The 18,317-nt window shown below is 37.3% G+C and overlaps 1 protein-coding gene across 5 annotated transcripts in view; it reads left to right on the top strand.

Moving 5' to 3' along the window:
* Positions 1-18,317, top strand: part of TCF12 (transcription factor 12) — a 160,211-nt gene that overhangs the window by 101,777 nt on the left and 40,117 nt on the right. For all 5 annotated transcript variants that reach the window (XM_017737976.1, XM_017737970.1, XM_017737950.1 and 2 more), the window contains exons 7-8: positions 3,491-3,626; positions 6,930-6,982. In XM_017737976.1, coding sequence (XP_017593465.1) covers positions 3,491-3,626; positions 6,930-6,982 — 189 coding nt within the window. The remainder of the gene's footprint in view (positions 1-3,490; positions 3,627-6,929; positions 6,983-18,317) is intronic.

Here is an 18,317-nt window from a genome sequence, read left to right as displayed (position 1 = left end):
CATCTTTTTCTCTTTTCTCTTTGGAATCAGGCTTGCCGTGCTCTTAGCTGATTGTAATAAAAGCCTTTTTTTCCTTTTTTTTTTTTTTTTTCCCAGTTGGTTATTGAACACTCATTCCTTAGGGAAAACATTTCTTTAAATAACTTTTTGTGTATCTTGAGACTGGCTATATGCATTATAAAATCCAAACAGTTAAATTTTTAGGGGTGATGCCTGTTTATTGACAATGGTAATACAGACAAGGACTCGGACAAGCATTCAGGAGAATAACCAGTCATTGATTATTCTTTAGTAATTGGATGTGTGCTTGGCAGATGAGGTTCAGAGTGAGCATGCAGGTTCTCTGTGGAGAATGCCCCTAACTACATGTGTAAGTGATCTGCCTCTGCGCAGGGACCTCGGGCACTTAGTTAGGAGAAGCTTGATGCTGATAATACAAAGCTTTTTTGCTATCCTCAGTGGTATTTTTGTATTCCTTTCTTTATCAGATGCCCTTAGGAAAGGATCAGTCCTAATCAATATTTTTTCTCAATTGGTTCAAACAGGCAGAAAAATCAATGAGCTGAACTAATGACATCTATTTTTATTTTCTTTTGGAAGATTGAGGAACAATTACAAAATTCTAAACAGATGTTTCATTTGATTGGACCAATGGTAGAAGAGGGTTGTGGTTTTGTGTTGTTTTGGTTTTTTAATCCTTTTTTATAAATAAAAAAATTCTTACCCCAAAACAGTATAGATCAGAAAACTTCTTCAGAGTGTGTTGCACAGCTTGAGATTTACTGTGTATTTACTATAGCGATTATATGCTAACTTAATGTTATTGAAACCAGGCTGCTTTGAAATTCAGGGTCCGGTGAAAATGTGAAGAACTGGAACACTTAGGACAAGAGCAAGAGTGGCAAATGCCATGAAATAAAGGTTGGAGGTTAAGTCTGGAAAAGTTACAGACTCATGCCTTTTAGAATGACTTTGTAGAAATGTATTCAAGAGTTTTTACTTGTTGGTTTTTTGTTTTTTTTTTTTTTTAAATCTTTCCCCATCTCCTAATGAGTAGGGGAACAGAGGGACTAGGAGCCTTCCCACCCCCTTTTTTTGGAAGCATCTGTATGGATCCCATTGCATTTCCAAAATCCCTCCAGTGATCAGGAGGGAGGGTTGTCTTTAATGTGAATGGGCCGTAGCTCCTAATTGTTTTTGGCAGCTGCTCTGAGCCAGCAGGGCTGCAGTAGCTGACCTCCAGAGGTCCCTACCAGCTTCGGTCGTGATTCTGGGAGGGGGACCTTGCCTCAGCTACTTGAAATGACAACTATCGTAATACTTCCTCCCTTCCCCACAGGCTATGTAAAGAAATTTTCCTTCAGTCCTGGGTATTCTTAGTCAAGAAGGTCAAGTGTTGGGCTAAGTGAGAACTGGTTTCATATCTTCTTCTGGCCAGTGTTGGTTTGGAGGAGCTGCTTTTCACAAAACATTGGCCATGTTTCCCATACAGTGTTCACCTCTAAAACTGTAGTAAATGTTTAGAATAGTATCTTTGCTAAATTCAGATTTATACTGAGTAAGCCAGATATTCTGCTGTTCATAATATTTTCTGCAAAACAATAAACTCTTAACTATTTGACCAAAACAAAAATTAGAAGACCTTGGAACAGCCCACCAGCAGATTTCCCCCTGCGTGTATTTGCTGTGTACTTTTGTCTCCCCTATCAGACTATCTCATTTTAATATGAGTTTCAGATTAAGAATTCTGATTCAAAGACTTTTGTAAGAATAACAATGAAGAAGCTGAACTGAGGGGAAGCTATTTCTATGCACTAACATTTTTAATAAATTTTGATCTTCTCACTTTTGTATAAAATAGTGAACAATCTTGGGTCCTCCTTTAGTTTGTGATGTGGTGATTCTTTCACATCCCACTCCATTCAATTACAATATAAGATTTTCATGCTCAAATTAGTCATCAAACAAGTAAGAGAGAGAAATTTCAAAGGTGATACAATGCAGAGAAAAAGCTTATTTTATAAATATTCTGTAATTCTGTATGAAGTCTGCATTTTCTGCTAATCCCAGTGCATGGCAAGGTAGAAGGCATTTAGTGTACCTTACTGCAAGATGTGCGAGTGAAGCTTGCCTTTCACAACTCATCACGCCAGAAGAATCACCTTCGATGATCTAGTATAATCCAAAAGATACATTTATTTATGAATGAGGTATTTGGGCCTCAGAAGGGAAGGTGAGGAGAGGCAGGAGCAATGAATGGCCTCTGCTGCTATCCCAGTGGGCTGCTGTATCCCAAGCAGGCAGAAGCACTGGAGTGGTTCCTGTCATAATCCAGCCCACAAGCAGGTTTTGTGAAACCTCTGGAACCTTCAGGGGCATAAGGGCTCATTGTGGAGAGCAGTTTGAGGGGATGAGAAATGTTGGCTTGAGAACAGTGAGGCTGAAGGAGAAATTTGGTGGGGTTTTGGTATAAAAGTTACTCCAGTCAGCAGTTTCTGTCTTAGCATCACCTGACAATGATGAGTCTAAGCAAAACAGCTGACAGCTATGCTTTGCCCCCTTATACTGGGAAGGCTGCACTATGTACTGACCATGGCTGAAGAAATCAAATTGCTTCTGAGGCTCCTTTCTGAGGAAAGCTGTATGCAACAGCCAGGAGTGAAACACAGTGAATTTTTACCACCTGGTGCATTTTCTGTACAGTTCCATGGGTTTCACTCCAAGTCAGAATTTTTCAGACTAAAACAAGGCTAAGTGTAGCACCACCTGTGGAAAAACTTCATTCTTCTAAATCACCAACATTCATTTCAGTTTTACAGAGGAAATCCAAATGATGTGAGGTCAAATAACATATAATGCACTTGTTAATTGTTTAGAATGTTTTCATTTTTACTGCATGAAAAGGGAACAAAAAGAGTAGGGTTCAACTACATTGTTAGTTTGAAGTTTTTAAAATGTCAATTTATCATGTTCTGTTAATTAATTTACTCTGTTATCTCTTGTCTGCATTTGATTTTTTTTTGGACAATTTTATTCCATGTTTTTATGAACATAATCTAAGTCTTGATTTCTAAGTATGTGCTAAAACTTAATGTCACACTATAAACTCTTTGCAGTTTTTATCAATTATGTTTATATTGTGTAACAGAAGAGGTGTTATATTGTAAAATAAACAAAGTATTATGATTTTTGTTTAAAATTTAAATATGAATTGATTCTTTCAGATGTTTTCAATTGAAAATGGTCATGGCTTTTTTGGAGGCTGACAGCCAAACTTGATCTGCCTTTCTGAATTATGCTGTGGTACATACTCTGAACATTGATTTTTAAAAGGTCTACATTTTTTAAAACTCTAGAACCTTCACTAAATCCCAGTAAATTCCTATAAATGCCAAGAGCAGTATGTGTGGTTAATAGTTTGTTAGCCTGGCATATTAACAGCTGCATTGTTATAGAGTTTAATTTGACTTTTCCCTGTGCGTTTTTGTAGTCTAGTCTGCTTCGGTCTGATATGGGGCTTGGAAGTCCAGGTCAGCTGTCATCCTCTGCAAAACCTGGGACACCCTACTACCCATTTTCTGGCACGAATCAGCGCCGAAGACCACTTCATGACTCATCAGCTCTCGGTAAGTACTACAGACAGTTTTTAAACTTTTGTTCATGATGCTTTTCTGCAGACTTTATTATTTTCTATGACAGTTCATTTAATATACTAGAGATTGCTCTGTACTGAACAATTGAAATTATACCAAACTGCTATATAAGAGAAAAACTGGAATTATTAATGTTTTCTTTGAGACACTAGCTTGGATTCAACACTGGTCAGTATGGCTTACAAAACAAACAAGAAACTCTAATAAAACCCTTAATTGCAAAAGCAATAATGACAGATGGATAGGAGCTGATGACCAGCTGAGTGCCCTTAACCCGTGCTATCATTAACTCCTGGAAATGCCTGACCTTGAGGTCATTACCATTATTTAGTAGGGTAAGGACACAAAGGGGAAATAATTATCCTTTTATATGCTAAAAGTAACTTTATTCAGGGCAATATATAGTTCATTGTAATTGGTTCAACATGCCTTTAAAGATCTTAGCAATTGAAGGCTAGTAGTTTATCCTAAAATCAAACTACCTTGCAAAACATGCAGGCAGGAACTTGCTTAAAAATTGCTATAATCCTGTGACAGTATTCATATTTTATTCTGGGGATAGTTGGAGGTGAATGGAATTTTTGTACTTGGTCATAGACAGTGGTAATATTTTATAGCTCTCTAATGCTGTTGAATCAGAGAATCAAGAATGACCTAACTGTTCTATACTATCTTCTATAAGACTTTTTTGAATAATTGGGTGTGCAAACTAAAATAAAAATCTTTTTTGGTATAAAAAGAGAGACCGTAGCCTTATATTCTAGTTTGCCATATATTCTAGTTATATAATCTTATATTGTAGTTACCATATATTTCACTGTTAGTATGATAGGTCATTAGAATTTCTCTAGTTATATGGTTGAATCTTTAATGACCCTCATTCTGTATAGCACTTCTATTCCATAGTAAAACTCTTGTTTGTTGGAACCATGTAACTCCAACCATAGTTTACCCAAAATAAAATTTTCAAATGCAAATTGCTTTATGAAGTAACTTTAACTATAACTGCAAACTTCTTGAGCACTAAAATAGTCCTGAACATGCTTGAAATTGTTTTTTAAATCTTTGTTTATAAAAATATTACTTTGGAACTTAATCCTATATATCATGGGATCATTTCATTTGAAAAAGCCCTCTAAGACTACTGAGTTCAGCCTTTAATGCAGCACTGCCCAGTCCACCACTAACCCATGTCCCCAGGTGCCACATCTACACATCTTTTAAATCCTTTCAGAGATGGTGTCCACCACCTTCTGGGCAGCCTGTTCCAGTGCCTGACAGCCCTTTCAGTGAAGAAATTTTTCCTAACATCAAACCTAAATCTCCCTTGGTGCAATTTAAGGCTATTTCCTCTTCTAATATATGCGTGTATATATGTGTTTTAAAATACCATATTTGTATGACTTTTTACCTTGTTGTTGAGCCAACTGCTGTTTAACTTGGGGTTGGCTGTCTTTATGAAGATTGTTGTAAGTATTCCTGTTGCTCAGAATATCAGAACAAACACAGCAGTTCCTCACACCTGTTTCAGAAAAGGAACAGTCTTAGAAAAGTTCATTAAAATTGTTTGCAGCTTGAAGGGGTGGCTGAACTTCAATAGAAAAGAATTGGGTTTTAAGATGATGATGATGGTGTTTTAGTTCACACTGAATCAGTTGTAGGGAGAAGCTAGTTAGAGTAGTAACCTGCCCTGGGTTTGAGTAGCAGGGGGCTGTTAGAGCTTGGCTTTGGGTGCTGGGCACAGGGTGCTCGAGACCTGCAGGAAGGTCACTGTGTGCAGCAGTCATTGAGATGGTCCTGAATGAGATTCTTGTTTCCTATGCAAATTGTATAGAGTTTGGGAAGTTCTTGATGTTATTAAATTAAACAAATGGAAGTGAAGTGTGGTGTTTTCAGAGTATATTTAGCTTTTTCTTTGGAAGAGAAGCTCAGGACAGATAACGTGTTCAAACTGGTAATATTCCTCTTTCTGTCATAATTGAGTCTGGGGATTGTAACCTGGGATATGGCGGGTGGTGGTTACAAATTTATGGAAATGTTTTTCCAGGAAAGTCAGGAGGATGAAGAAGTACACTTTTATCTCAAGTATTTTCCAATGGCTCGAGAAAGTATGCCTGAATTTTAATTTTTTTTCTTTTTAATGGACTTCTTAAGTGCTACAAACCTGCTGCCTGAGAATTTCTAACAAAGTCAAATTATGGCCATTTTATCCCTGAGAAGGAGTTGTCTGACCGGGATTATAACAAGCTCTTGTTAAATTTCATATTAAATTTCACTGAAATCAACCAGTGTTCTCTTCCAGGTGACACTCTAAATCCAATGTAAATATCTCTTCCAAAAGTCCTTTCCTTTTCTTTGTGAGCATGCCCGATGGGGAATGATGAGAGTAAAGGTATCCAGCAGATATTTCACCTTATCTCACCTTTATTTTGTCATATCATCATCAGTGTTCTAAATGAAAACAGCAAAATAGGAATTTTGTGTTTTAATTAAAGACTCAATTGGTTAACTGTAGAGCTGGTAATCTCACCAGATACTCATCTTCAAAACATCAGTTAACTTGTAATTTCCATGCAGTTTTCAGATTAATTGTATTAGCATCTGATTAAACTGGCTCAGATTCTTGGTTTAGGTAGCGAAATTGCTGGGTACTTCTGTTATATTACAATAACTATTGGAAGGAAGAAGCAGGTATCATACATCCAACTTTACTATTACATGCAAATTTGAGATGTATTGACTTTATTACTCAAGGAAAGTAATTAGGTCATTAAATTTGTTGTTTATTTACAACCTTGGTAGTGTCTAAAACCTATAAAATTTACATCATGTTAGTATTCCTAGAGTATAAATCATATTTTAACATGTCAAATTCCTTTTTGATAGTTCTGTCTTTACTCTGATGTGGAGAAAAAGCATTTCTCTCGCTAATAAGTCCCATTTTCCTCCTTGTATGTCTCAAAACCTTACTTTGTTTCTTAGGAAGTGTATAAGGTCATAAGTGTACCCTTCAGAGTAACTGTTCTTAGGAATAACTGTTTTCCTTAGGGAAACAATTGAAAGTAACTATTCAGCAAAGCTTTATTTTAGAGAACATGGGTATGTTACATTTTTATATTGATGTGAAAGACAAATCTCATTGCCAGAGAATAAAAAATACATGAAACTGGAAAATAAGAAATTCGTCATGGAAAGAAAAAACTGAACAGTGTAGCTATTTATTCTTTTTCACCTATAACGTAGATACTTGATGAAATGCTATTTTTCTGTGTACAGATCCTCTACAGACAAAGAAAGTAAGAAAGGTGCCCCCTGGTTTGCCTTCTTCTGTAAGTACTACATTTTTTACTTATAGTGATAAAAATTAGGCTTAAATTGCATTCTCTTTACCTGCCATACATACAAATTACTTAACTTTAGCACTAGGAGGGCTATCTGCTGGACATGAGCAGCTAGGCTAGGTAATTGGGAGTGGTTCTGCAGGACTAAATACACATTTGATGTGGAATTTTTAGATTTCATAGCAGTGATTTGTAGCTCGCTCATATGCTCCTACCCACTTGTCCCTGTCATTTGAATTCCTCTCTTGGGAAGAGAGCTGGGCCAGGAGCTGTCAAAGAAGATCTCCTGTACAGGTCTTTTGATGTTTAATTAGTCATTATGTTGCTGAACAGGAGGACAGACAGAGATTAATAGCTGAGAATCTTAGAAATTTACATTTGTAATAATCCCAGTGGAGCTGAAGACATTAAGATTCGGAGGACATGTACAGCTCAGCTTGCCTCAGTAGGACTGAGGTTATTAATATGCATAAATCACCGAGTCAGATGTTCATTGTGAAGCCCTGGTGGATTTTAAAGCCTTCATTAAGCCTTTCCTAACTTCAGCCTAGCATCAGGAAAGCTTTCAAGCAACTAGTTTGTTGATCCCTCTTTGCTTGAAAATTTATCCTTCGAGAATAAAGGGCTTTGATAAAAAAGGTTGGAAGGGTTTTGGTGGAAAAATCATTAATGGCTGTGATAATCTAATGCTATAGGGGTGTTTTGTGGTATTAAATATGCTTTATTCTTAAAAGGAAGAAAATTGTTTATAAATGAATCTGCATTTAAAAATCCACGTGAAGTGAAAAATCCCCAGTGAAGTGAAGGACAGAATTATTTTTTCCCCTGCTCAGAACAAACAGGAGGGGAGGGGGAAGCTCCGCTGCCTTGCGGGATACGTCTCTTTGTTGTGTAAATGGATGTTGGGCTTTTATTTGGCAGTACTTAACACATGGGCGCAGGTGCACTTGGATGAGTCATAACTCAAAGCCGGATAGGCTGAATAGAACATACTGCACAGGCAACAGTAATATAGTGGGAGCAAAATGGGGCTGAGCTTTTTATTTTGTATTGAAGCTGAAGTACGGATGGTGTCTTCTAGTCCTTGCATCTCCCCTGTTCCAGACAGAAACCGGGATCTGAAATCCTATTTTAACAGTACTTCCAGATGGAGCTGAGATAGTGTGGATAGCCTGGGGCAGCTGTGCTCTGAACCTGCAGCCTACCTGGAAGCCAGGATTGCAGCTGCAGGCACTCTTAAAAGCTTTTGCTTGCATAAGCACTTGGGCCCCACTAGAGGCTGAATAGCTGCTTGATAAACAAAATGAACACAATGCCTCAAATCATTATTCCCGAGGCCAGGAATATTCTTCTTTCCCCCCTCCCTTTTTTTTTTTCCCTTCAGCAGCAGCTAAAAATAGTTTGGCAATTTACATTTTAACAGTTGCGTGTTATGTAGGGTGGCTTTACAGTCTAGCAGATGACTTCTGCTAGATTAACAAAAATATATTTAAAATGTCAGAGAAGCTAAAACACATAGCAGTGCAATTTTCATGTAATTTATTACTGTAATTCTAGGCAGTAATAAAGCTTACGCTACATGTTTAATATTTAGTAGCATCCGCCAGGTAAAGAGATCATTTTGGAGAATGAAAGACTTCTCTCATTTCTCTTACCAGGATTTAATTTTAACAAGCAATATTTTTCAAATGGTTTTCATTTAATTCTTCTTCTCTAAGAGTGGAGACAATAAAATGCTGATAGATTTTTATTTGTATTAACATTGTACCAATCTGTGCAATTAAGTGCAGTTACTGTGAATAATCAATGATTGCAATGCTGCAGGTTTTAAGCACTGTTTCTCTGTCTTTCAATGCTTTCACCGCTGAATAGAGCCTTGAAGTGACACATTACCAAAAAATCCAAAAAATTATACGAGATACTGTAATTGTGGAAGATGAGACAAAACTAAATTTCACTGAGCATCATAAGAAATTTAAATTGAGTAGATCATTATGTAAGTGTAGTCTTTATTTTAAATATACCTCCATAAGAAGTGCGAATGTGTTGTGGGAAAGATAAAAGTTGCTGTAGCTAGTAGATAGTGCAGGAAAGTTTAATTATAATATGAAAAGTCAGAGGAAAGATGATACTTAATTTTGTTACACAAATCTGTATTTTTTAGTTTTTCAGCGTCTGAAATACTGGTTTCTGCAATGTTTTTGTTAGCATACGGCTGCCATGTCAACGGATACTCAGCAGTAATTTAATTTCCTAGATAACTGTAATTTAATAACAGTCTTTTAAGTAATAATGATTCAAAAAACCCCAAACAACCCTTCCTCTAGTTTGTTTCCTTTTCTCTTGGTTTTGTATGGTACTTTCTGACATTACTTGTTTCGAAGTTTATCTTTTTTAACGTGTTCTTATCAGGGCCTAAAATAAAAACAGTTACAGATAAAAGTACTGGTGAATTGTTTGGCTTCTTTCTGGAATGCATCTCAATCTGAATATGTCCTCTTACTGTAAAAATTAAATGTTCCAGGCAAATGCATTTTTAAGTTTTTGTGTTGTGACTTGTTAAGTGGTGACTCACTGCTCAAAACATTTTGAATGTTGACATGTAAGCATTTATGTTAAACTACAATGACTAAATTTAAAGCACTCCGAGGAGGATAGAAGTTTTGAAAATCTATTTTTTTTCAATCCAGGTTTGAGGGAACAGCAAGATTATGATATGCTGTTTATATTACAGGGAGGGGGAATACTGTTCAATGAGTTACATTATCTTCAGAGATTGAACACTTGTATTTCTGAGAATTTTTCTGATTGTAGGAATTACCTTAACTAAGCCAGACACTAATAATATCATCTATCTTGAAACCAGTGTAACTCCTTGGCCCAGAAGAGCAGAGTGTCAGGGTTTCTGGAGAGCTGCTCAGGCTGCAGAGGGAGAAGACAGACAAGTGAGGCTCACTCAGAAATGCCCAGGGAGAGTGTCATCCAAAAATGGATGGGCTGTGAGCAGAAATGTACTATTTACATGTGGAGTCAGGAAATATTTCAAAATAACATTTGTTACTAGTACCATAATCAGTGGCTATCATGAGGTCATAATTCTAAGAAAAATAGTGTGAATATCTATCATCATTCTTGTGCTATTTAATTAGTGTCATATCAGAGAAATAACTGGAATACATTGTATCTGTTGATTTTTGTTACAGAAAATGAGCTGTGACATACAAACACAAATGTCTGTTTGTTTTCTGTGTCGTTTCTAAAAAGTTTTTTGAGCATTTTAGGCTTTCCATAGTACCTGAGATGATCAGCTAATATTAAACATTAGATTACACTTATTTAATAAGAGATTGTCAAATTAATATTTTCTGGTAGCAGGGATTTCTTTCTAAATTCAAACTTCTATTTTTCAATACATATAAGACAATTTGTAGTTTCATTATAAAGGGGTTCCTCATATATCACCCTCTATAGTATGTGTATAGTCCATGGGTGCTAATTTCTTGCAAGAATTATTTATGATACAAAAATACAGCAAACTTGGTTTGCATGCATAGAACTACCACCCATTTAAGGTGCTTTTCTTTCTGTTTTCATTTTAAGACCAAGCTTCTAGAGATGTTTCAAAACATGTAACATGAAGATACTAATGGTACAAGAAGAAAAATAATAGGTGTTACTCCCTTCTATGCTCTCTCCTTCCTCCACCCCTCCTAAAGGATAAAAGGAGATTATTTGAAACGGTAGAATGGGAAGTATCTTCTGAAAGATTACCTAAAACCCAGTTTTTGAGAGGTTAATGTTTAGACTGTATTAGATATAACATTCACCACACTGAGTGGACTCTCTCAATATAAGCAATTTCCATGTGTATTGAAGTAGCCTCGTGTAAAGCAACACCATTGGAATACTTTTATGAAGTCTATGGATCTGAATCAAAACTTTGGAGCATCCTGGGTGGATATTTGGTGTGATGTTGAACTGACTGTGATGCTGTGTTTAACTGACTTTCTAGGGAGTCTTCTTTTGTGGTAAGATTTTTTTTCCCCACTGTCCACAAATGGTGCCCAAATGTAAAAAGCAGGATTTAGTTAGTTCGGATCTGTTCTGAATCGCCCTGCACAGTCAAGTCGTACATTCAACTGTCACTTGTCTTTAATAGCTAGAGCTCTCAAAGACAGCAGTAGCTCTCCTGACCCCTCTCCTCTGCTCCTGTGCTGTGTTCTAGAAAGCAATTTTAAATAACAAAACTGAGTAAATAAAGTCTTATGGATAATGCAACACAGAACTTGCGATTTCTTCCTCATGACACAGTCTTCCATCTTCTTCTGCTTTATGCTCATTCTTTGCTCACTTGATTTATGGGATGAAGATTTTAAGGACTTGCTAAATACTGCTTTTTAAGCACTGTGTTCATCTATGAACTTGAACAAAATGCAAATGTATAAAACATCCAACTCCTAAATTATGTTACAAACCAAGTAAAAATGTTTGAGATTTCATGTGTAATAAGAAAAAGGTCTGGTTTTTTGGTTAGATTATTGCAGGGTTTTTTTTCAACATGGCCTTTATTTGAAATCTGTCTGAAAACCGCAGTAACCTCAGATTATAGCATCCCACCTGCTCTTTGTTACATGAGAACATTTAGCTGTCATTAAACAACCAGGCAGCCCATTGCACAGTCCTGCTGTGAGAGTTCAGCTCGAGTTCTCACTGAATTAGGGTGAAGATACTTGAGCACCCCTCTCTTAAAAGCTTTTTTAAAAAATTGCAATCAGATCATTTTTCCAAACTAACTGTCCTGTTGTCTGACTGTGGTGAACTAATGTGAGGTTGCTTAATTGAGAGATCTTCTCTGAAAATCCTGCATATACATGCATCCATGATGGATATATAATGATGTCAAATAATTTCTCTGTGTTTGGATTTACTGGAGATACTTATTTTTGAAGTTTTCACAACATATCAAAATGAGTGTATTAGATGCTCTTAAATTAGAGTGTAGATTTGCATAAAAGAACCTTAAATTTTGTGCATAGTTAGAAAAACTGTTACTAAAAAAATACTGAATTGCAGTTCATGTTATTTAGGGAGAAGTTACATGGAATTTCTGCAACCTCTGCTTTACCTCAAAGATGAATGTGTCCATTACCACAAATTGGTGTGGTGTTTTATAACAATAGATAAGGATACAAGCTTTTCTGAAGACTATTTCTTATTATCTTTTTCTTGATAATACTTGTGGCTTTGGTGGGAAGATTTTTATAATGCTTGAAGTCAGCTAGGAAAGTAGTGAGGAATGTTGTGTTGCTGAACTTTCATGGGCTGTTGAAGTGAGTGGTTTCCCTTTGCTTGCTTGCTCGGCCCAAATGTGGCGCAGGTTGCTTTGCCTGTGACCTGGCCATTTGGCAGAAATGGGCAATACAAAAACAAATGCAAAAACAAAACAAATGCTTTTTCGAAAGAATGGTACTGCAATTAAAGCACGGCATAATCTTGAAGTAAAATTTCAGATGTAGATGTGTCTTTACACAATGAAGCAAATTGAATTAAATTACCTCCGTCCAAGTTTAGTGCCACAGTTTCTTGTGGCATCAGGTTTTATAAAGCAAGCAAGTTGTTCAGTCTTGGAGATGTAGTTGTGGGATTTCATTCCATTTACACTGGTGCCAGGATTAGTTGTTACTGTTCTTTCCTTCTGTGAGGTACAGGTGGATTCCTGACTGCGGATGACAGAAGGATTGCCCGTTTGGCTTTTGATAGCTCTCGGCTTGACTTGCAGAGCACTTTTGCCAAGCAGCGAGTTGCAGTACAGAAGAAGGCGAGGGACGCAAGATCTATGCCGAGGCACAGTTAGCTCTCTGCATTTTGACTCGCCATGTTCCAAAGCTTCCCTGACAGCGAATTATTTACCAAATTTTGGCAGCGTGTGCGAGCGCCGGCGCGGGCCGGGCGCAGGTCGTGCCTCTGGAGCCCCCTGCAGGCCGATGGCACAAGCGCAGGGCCCGGCCTGGGAGGGGAGATCCGCGCTCCGGGCCGGGGCTGGGCCGGCAGAGGGACCCCGCAGGCACCGCGCAAGTGCTCACAGAAACTTTCTTGGCCATCTTGAGTTGATGTGAAGAGATCTGTAACTCAGGTACTCTTCTGCGAGTTTCAGTAACAGCCTTGCTAATTTACGTCAGGGTTTAAAACTCTTTTAAGGTCTCTATAGGTTTCTAGATTGGGTAGGTTTTTAGCACATTTTGTGATGATTATCTGGCTTCTGATTGGATAATTTATTGCCTCAGGATAATAAACATGTTTGTTTACTCTTTAATGCAGATATGGCTAGTTAAGACCTTCCTAAAGAGACTTTCAAACTGTAAGCACTTTATATTTCCAGCAAAATAATAGAACTTCCTGAATTTGAGCAATATCCCATCAAAGTTATACTTGAATGATTTCAAAACAAATTTTAAAACTTCCTCTAAGAAATTATTTTGTGATTGATTCTGAAAAATGGGATATACAGCACTTTTTTCTCATTCTTCCCATTCCAATAAAATATTTGTGTAATAACTTAAATATCTCATAAAATTGGATAAATTCAACTTGAACATTGAATAAATTCATTATTATTTGGAGAACTACTGAAACAGAAAAGTCCTAGCTGCAGTTTCCTATTAAAAAAAAAGTTGGTTTTTTTTACCCATACCTGCCAGAGGTAACAGGAGTTTTTTTGCAGAAAAAAAAAAGAGCCCAAATCAACAACAAAAACCCCAACAACCATCCCTCAACCCTGTAGTACTGCGAGGTAAAAGTAGTGGATAGCAATTAATATCCATTTAATTAGTATTTACTATCTATTCTCTATCCCTTCAAAATCTTTCCCTGGTTATAGTAACATGAATGTTAAATATGCAGTTAAATACAAATATTTTGAAGAGGAAAACCACCAAACTAATTTAGCTCTTGCGTAGATTAGTAAATTAATTTGGTTGAAACATCGTCCTTTGGATATTGGTGGGAAGGATTGCCTATAAAATTTAGTCTACTGAGTTACTTTAAATTGCCTTCTATACAACTCATCTGCTCCATCTCTGCTGAGCAGCATGCTTAGTGGTTGGTTAACACAGAAGGCTATCCTTCCAGGATTTTAAAGTAAATTAACATTTAGTTAGCTGATGAATTACATAGAGGACAGTATAATAAGCATTGTGTTTTCCCCTGAAAACAAACAGGTTTCTTTCTTACAGCTTGAAACCTTGTCTATTCTGACAGCTACATTATGCAGCATATTCAATGCCTCCCATTAGCAATGGTCCTCACTCTGGCTTTGCTACAGTTAATCATCATAAATGTTTGGCTTTAAAATAAGTTATATTGGGAGTCCTAATATGTATAGATTTTTTTTCTGAATTTTTGCTGGACAAACAGCTCAAAATGACTATGTATATTTTAGTTAGCAACAGGTTGTTCTGTATCAGTTAGAGTCTGTCTCTCCTGTTCAGGTTCCAGTTTTCTTAGAACTGATAAGAACTTTATCACTTGTGAAACTTCTGTTCCTCTGTTGAACCTGGTTGAGATTGATAAGAAGTTCCAGCCTTGGACAGTGTGGGGTGGAAAGGAGGGAGTTCTAGGGCAGTTGCCTTTACCTTATTTCCAAAGCAAGAAGGTTAGCCTAGCGCCTAAGAAATTAATGGAAATTGGTAAGAGCAAAAGATCTGGTTTCCCCATGGAAAGGGGAAAAGGAAAGCAGGCTTGGGCTCTCACCATGTTACTGTTTCTTTCCAACAAGACTGAAGCTAACTCTCCACAAGGAGACACTTGATACTTGGGTTTCCACACCACAGTTGCTTTTGTTGGTGAAAGAGGAGCTTTAATTTCTAGTAGCACATAATCTAAAAAAGATTTGGTGCTTTTTGTGTTAGAATAGACACATTTAAAATAACAAAACTGTGATAAAAGGCATTAACCTTTTTAAAGCATTTTGATATTTCAGTTTTGTGGAGTATGTTTGACTAGAGAATGGCTCTCATCTGTTGAGACAGTTACATAACTATCTTTCATATGGTATAACATTCAGTGATCTGTAGAAATTATGTTTATTTTTTATAAATTCAGATGATGAATTACATATGCTCTATTGTGTATTTGCTTTGTGGCTCTGGCAAGTTGAACAAAAAATTATTTCACGTGAAAGTTTGTTTTCAGGGAGAACATGTGGTTCATTCACAAAATCTCTTAGTGTTAAAATCATCTTTGAAAATATTCTCTTACAGGTAGCTTTGTTTATTTTTAGGTCAGTATTTCACTCTGCATCAGCTTTCATAATCTCTTTACATACTTTAGGAACAGGCAGTTTATTGTTTTTGACATACACTACAGGGTCATGAGTGGAAACAATTCAGGCTACAAAGTGCGTGTCAGTTCAGTGCTCCTCTGCTGACGGCATGTCTGTCTGAAATCAAGTTTAAAAAATTGGTCCTGTCTCCAGCTGACTTGTTTTGTCAGGCTGAGTCATAAGATTAACCCTTGACTTGTCACCAAGGAAAAATGGAGTAAACAAGTGTACCCTGTACAGTATCGCTGATCCAGCTATGATTCATTTCACTGTAACATGATTCTCTTAAGAAAACAAATTTCAGAGCAGCTGTTGCTTGGCTTAAATGAGGATTAGAAAAATTGCAACCACAAAACAAAAACTTGCTGTGTAGCTTTTGGAATTGTTATCTGGTAGTAGTTCCTGCAAATACTGAGTTATTGCTAACAACATAGCATTTTTTTTCAGCAGTCTTTCAAATTCTTCCATTTTAGGTTCATATTTTATCCTGGGGAAAGTAAACTTCTGTGGTTTAAAGTCTGATATGCTGGTGGAATTATGGCCTGATCCTGTAAGGTGAATCAATGCAACAAATGTGAGAAACAATGTTTTCATACAGTAAATGTAGAGCAGATACAGTGGTATGTTTCAAGCATTGGGCACTCAAGATTTTATTCCCAATGATGTAACTGAGTGTAGGACAAATAATTTCCTTTTTGGTAAAATGCAATTGTTATCCTTTTGATTTGTGGGGAAGGAACTCAGGAGCAAATTCATTTAGTGACTCATTATGGAGGGACCAGTTTGTCTACAAACAGACGTTTGCAGTGGCGTTCCTCAGTTTTATTGATCATATTGTTGCTTTTGTCTTACCCATGTGCTGGTGAACAAGGTTAATGTTTTACTTCTACTGATAAATGTTAATAGTGTTAGTAAACATTACTAGTTAATATTACCTATGTATTTTTTGTTACATTGCTCTGTACATGTATAGAGCAGCTGTACACAGAGCAGCCCCCCACCAATGCTACACAGTCAGGTTTTTCTGCTTGATGTTTTTAACATTTTTCCAATTGCTTATATATAGGTAGATAATGGTTATTATTTGAGAGGGGGCTTGATCATGCTTTTCATCCCTAATACAACTATTTTGAAAACTGGACATGTGTGCATGGAGGTGCAGTAGCAATTACAACTATGTTGGTGATAGTCTTTACTTCAAAGAACTGACTGCAGTTACCCTGGAAGTACTTCTAATGTTTCAGAAAGTTTGCATGCTAAATTTTTTTTTTTTTTTAAAGGGTTCTCTTACTACTTCAAGTCTGTAAGCTGAAAGCACCTTCTCCAGTGTTTAGGGTTTTTTCTAAGTTGTACATTAGACTGAAGAAGTGTTTTTAATCTAGTGTGCTATGACAAGTAGCACATGCAAAGATCTGAAGATCTTTTAGCATGTCTCATCTGTAGAGTCCTGCACATTAGTGAGAAGCTTTAAGGAATGGCATTGTTAGCTGCAAATCAAAGCTTCTTACTGACTCTCTGGGGACTGAAATGGGTCTTTGTGGTCCCTAGGGAAGAAGGAAGCCGCCAGTCACTCTGCAGGCCTGGCAATTTAATAGTCTGCAGTATAGTGATGTTCTTTTTTGCAGCTGCTGCTGCTCCGCCTTTTGTATTGGAGAGGAGTTTGGTTCAGATATCATTAGCTTTGCTGCATAGTTAAACAGTTCTGGATGTGTAGTTTGACTTGCAGTAAAAATGCAAGTGTTCTTCAGCAGATGGAAACTTCAGGGTGTATTTGCCAACATACTCTGAGCACGGTAGTCTAATTGACTGGAAGAGTTCACTGAAAAAGCATTTGAAGCTTGAGATGTGAATATTTTTTGTCAGTGTGTGTATATTCTGTATATTTATAGACACTACAGTAGTTATATCCTGAGATAATGGATATTATACAGAGATTTTTATCTGATTGTAGTATTCAGCTGCAGTCAGTTTATCACCCTTGTGGATCTTTTTAGTTCAGAGGGTTTCGCTGACGCACGAGGTGCTTGGCTGCTTGGCGGAATGAACCAGACTTCTGCAACTTGCTTTCTTTCCCTGTAAATGGCTGAACTGAACTTTACCCATTTTTTTCCTTATCCTGAAATATTTTCCTGCTTTTGTCAGGAGGAAGGCAGGGAGAATTCACAGCATTGGCAGTAGACACAACTAGAGGTGGAGAAACGTGGTTGTGTGTTAACCTTTTTTCTCCTGGATTGAAGTCGCTATCTGACTTAGCAGAAGCTCAGCTGTGTTCATTTGTAGAAAACTTAAAAATGTACGTCTCATTAAGAGTTAATGTTAGTTAATGCCACTGCTCAGTGAAGAAAGCAAAAAAGACCTACCAGGCATTGATAGTGTGCAAATATTGAGGGATCTTTGTGCTGGAAGTTGCAGTCTGTTTGCTGTATTGAATAGTTCATTGAATAGTTCACGTTTTTCTGATGTGCCGAAGTTGTTGGGGTCCTCTTCCCTTCTCTGCCCTGTCTCATATCGGCACATATGTGTGCTTTATTCATACAAAAATGTATTAGACAATATAAAGAGACCCTGGACTTGTGTTTCCAAGAGAATCCTTCCTTATAGTTTGTATACCCCACCTTAAAGATGGATTTTGGGTGATTCCAGAAAATGAAAATATTTACTTTTTTTTTTTTAATTTTTTTTCCTTTTTAAAGCCAAGCACCTTGTGCAGGTATTGTCCGTGTCAGGGTCACTCCCTGCCCCAGGCTGCCATGCTCGGAGGGGCTCGGGAGCGCTGGGTGCTCGGGCTCTCCCATGGGACTTGCTCCCAGCAGCTCCCCGCGCCTTTGGGAAGCGTTTGCCAAAGTTGGAAGCAACTTTAGGCAGAGCCAGATGGCCGTGTGGCTGGAGCTGCATCGAGCAGCGTCTGCAAGGCCACAAGTGCTCTAATTTAATTAAAACAAAAAGCAGACGATTATCTCGGGGCTCAGGACGTGCCCATGTGCGGGTTCCCTACGGCTCCCG

This window comes from Corvus brachyrhynchos, unplaced genomic scaffold, assembly GCF_000691975.1.
Source record: "Corvus brachyrhynchos isolate BGI_N302 unplaced genomic scaffold, ASM69197v1 scaffold200, whole genome shotgun sequence".
NCBI lineage: Eukaryota > Metazoa > Chordata > Aves > Passeriformes > Corvidae > Corvus > Corvus brachyrhynchos.
This window is presented reverse-complemented; position numbering and strand designations above follow the sequence as displayed.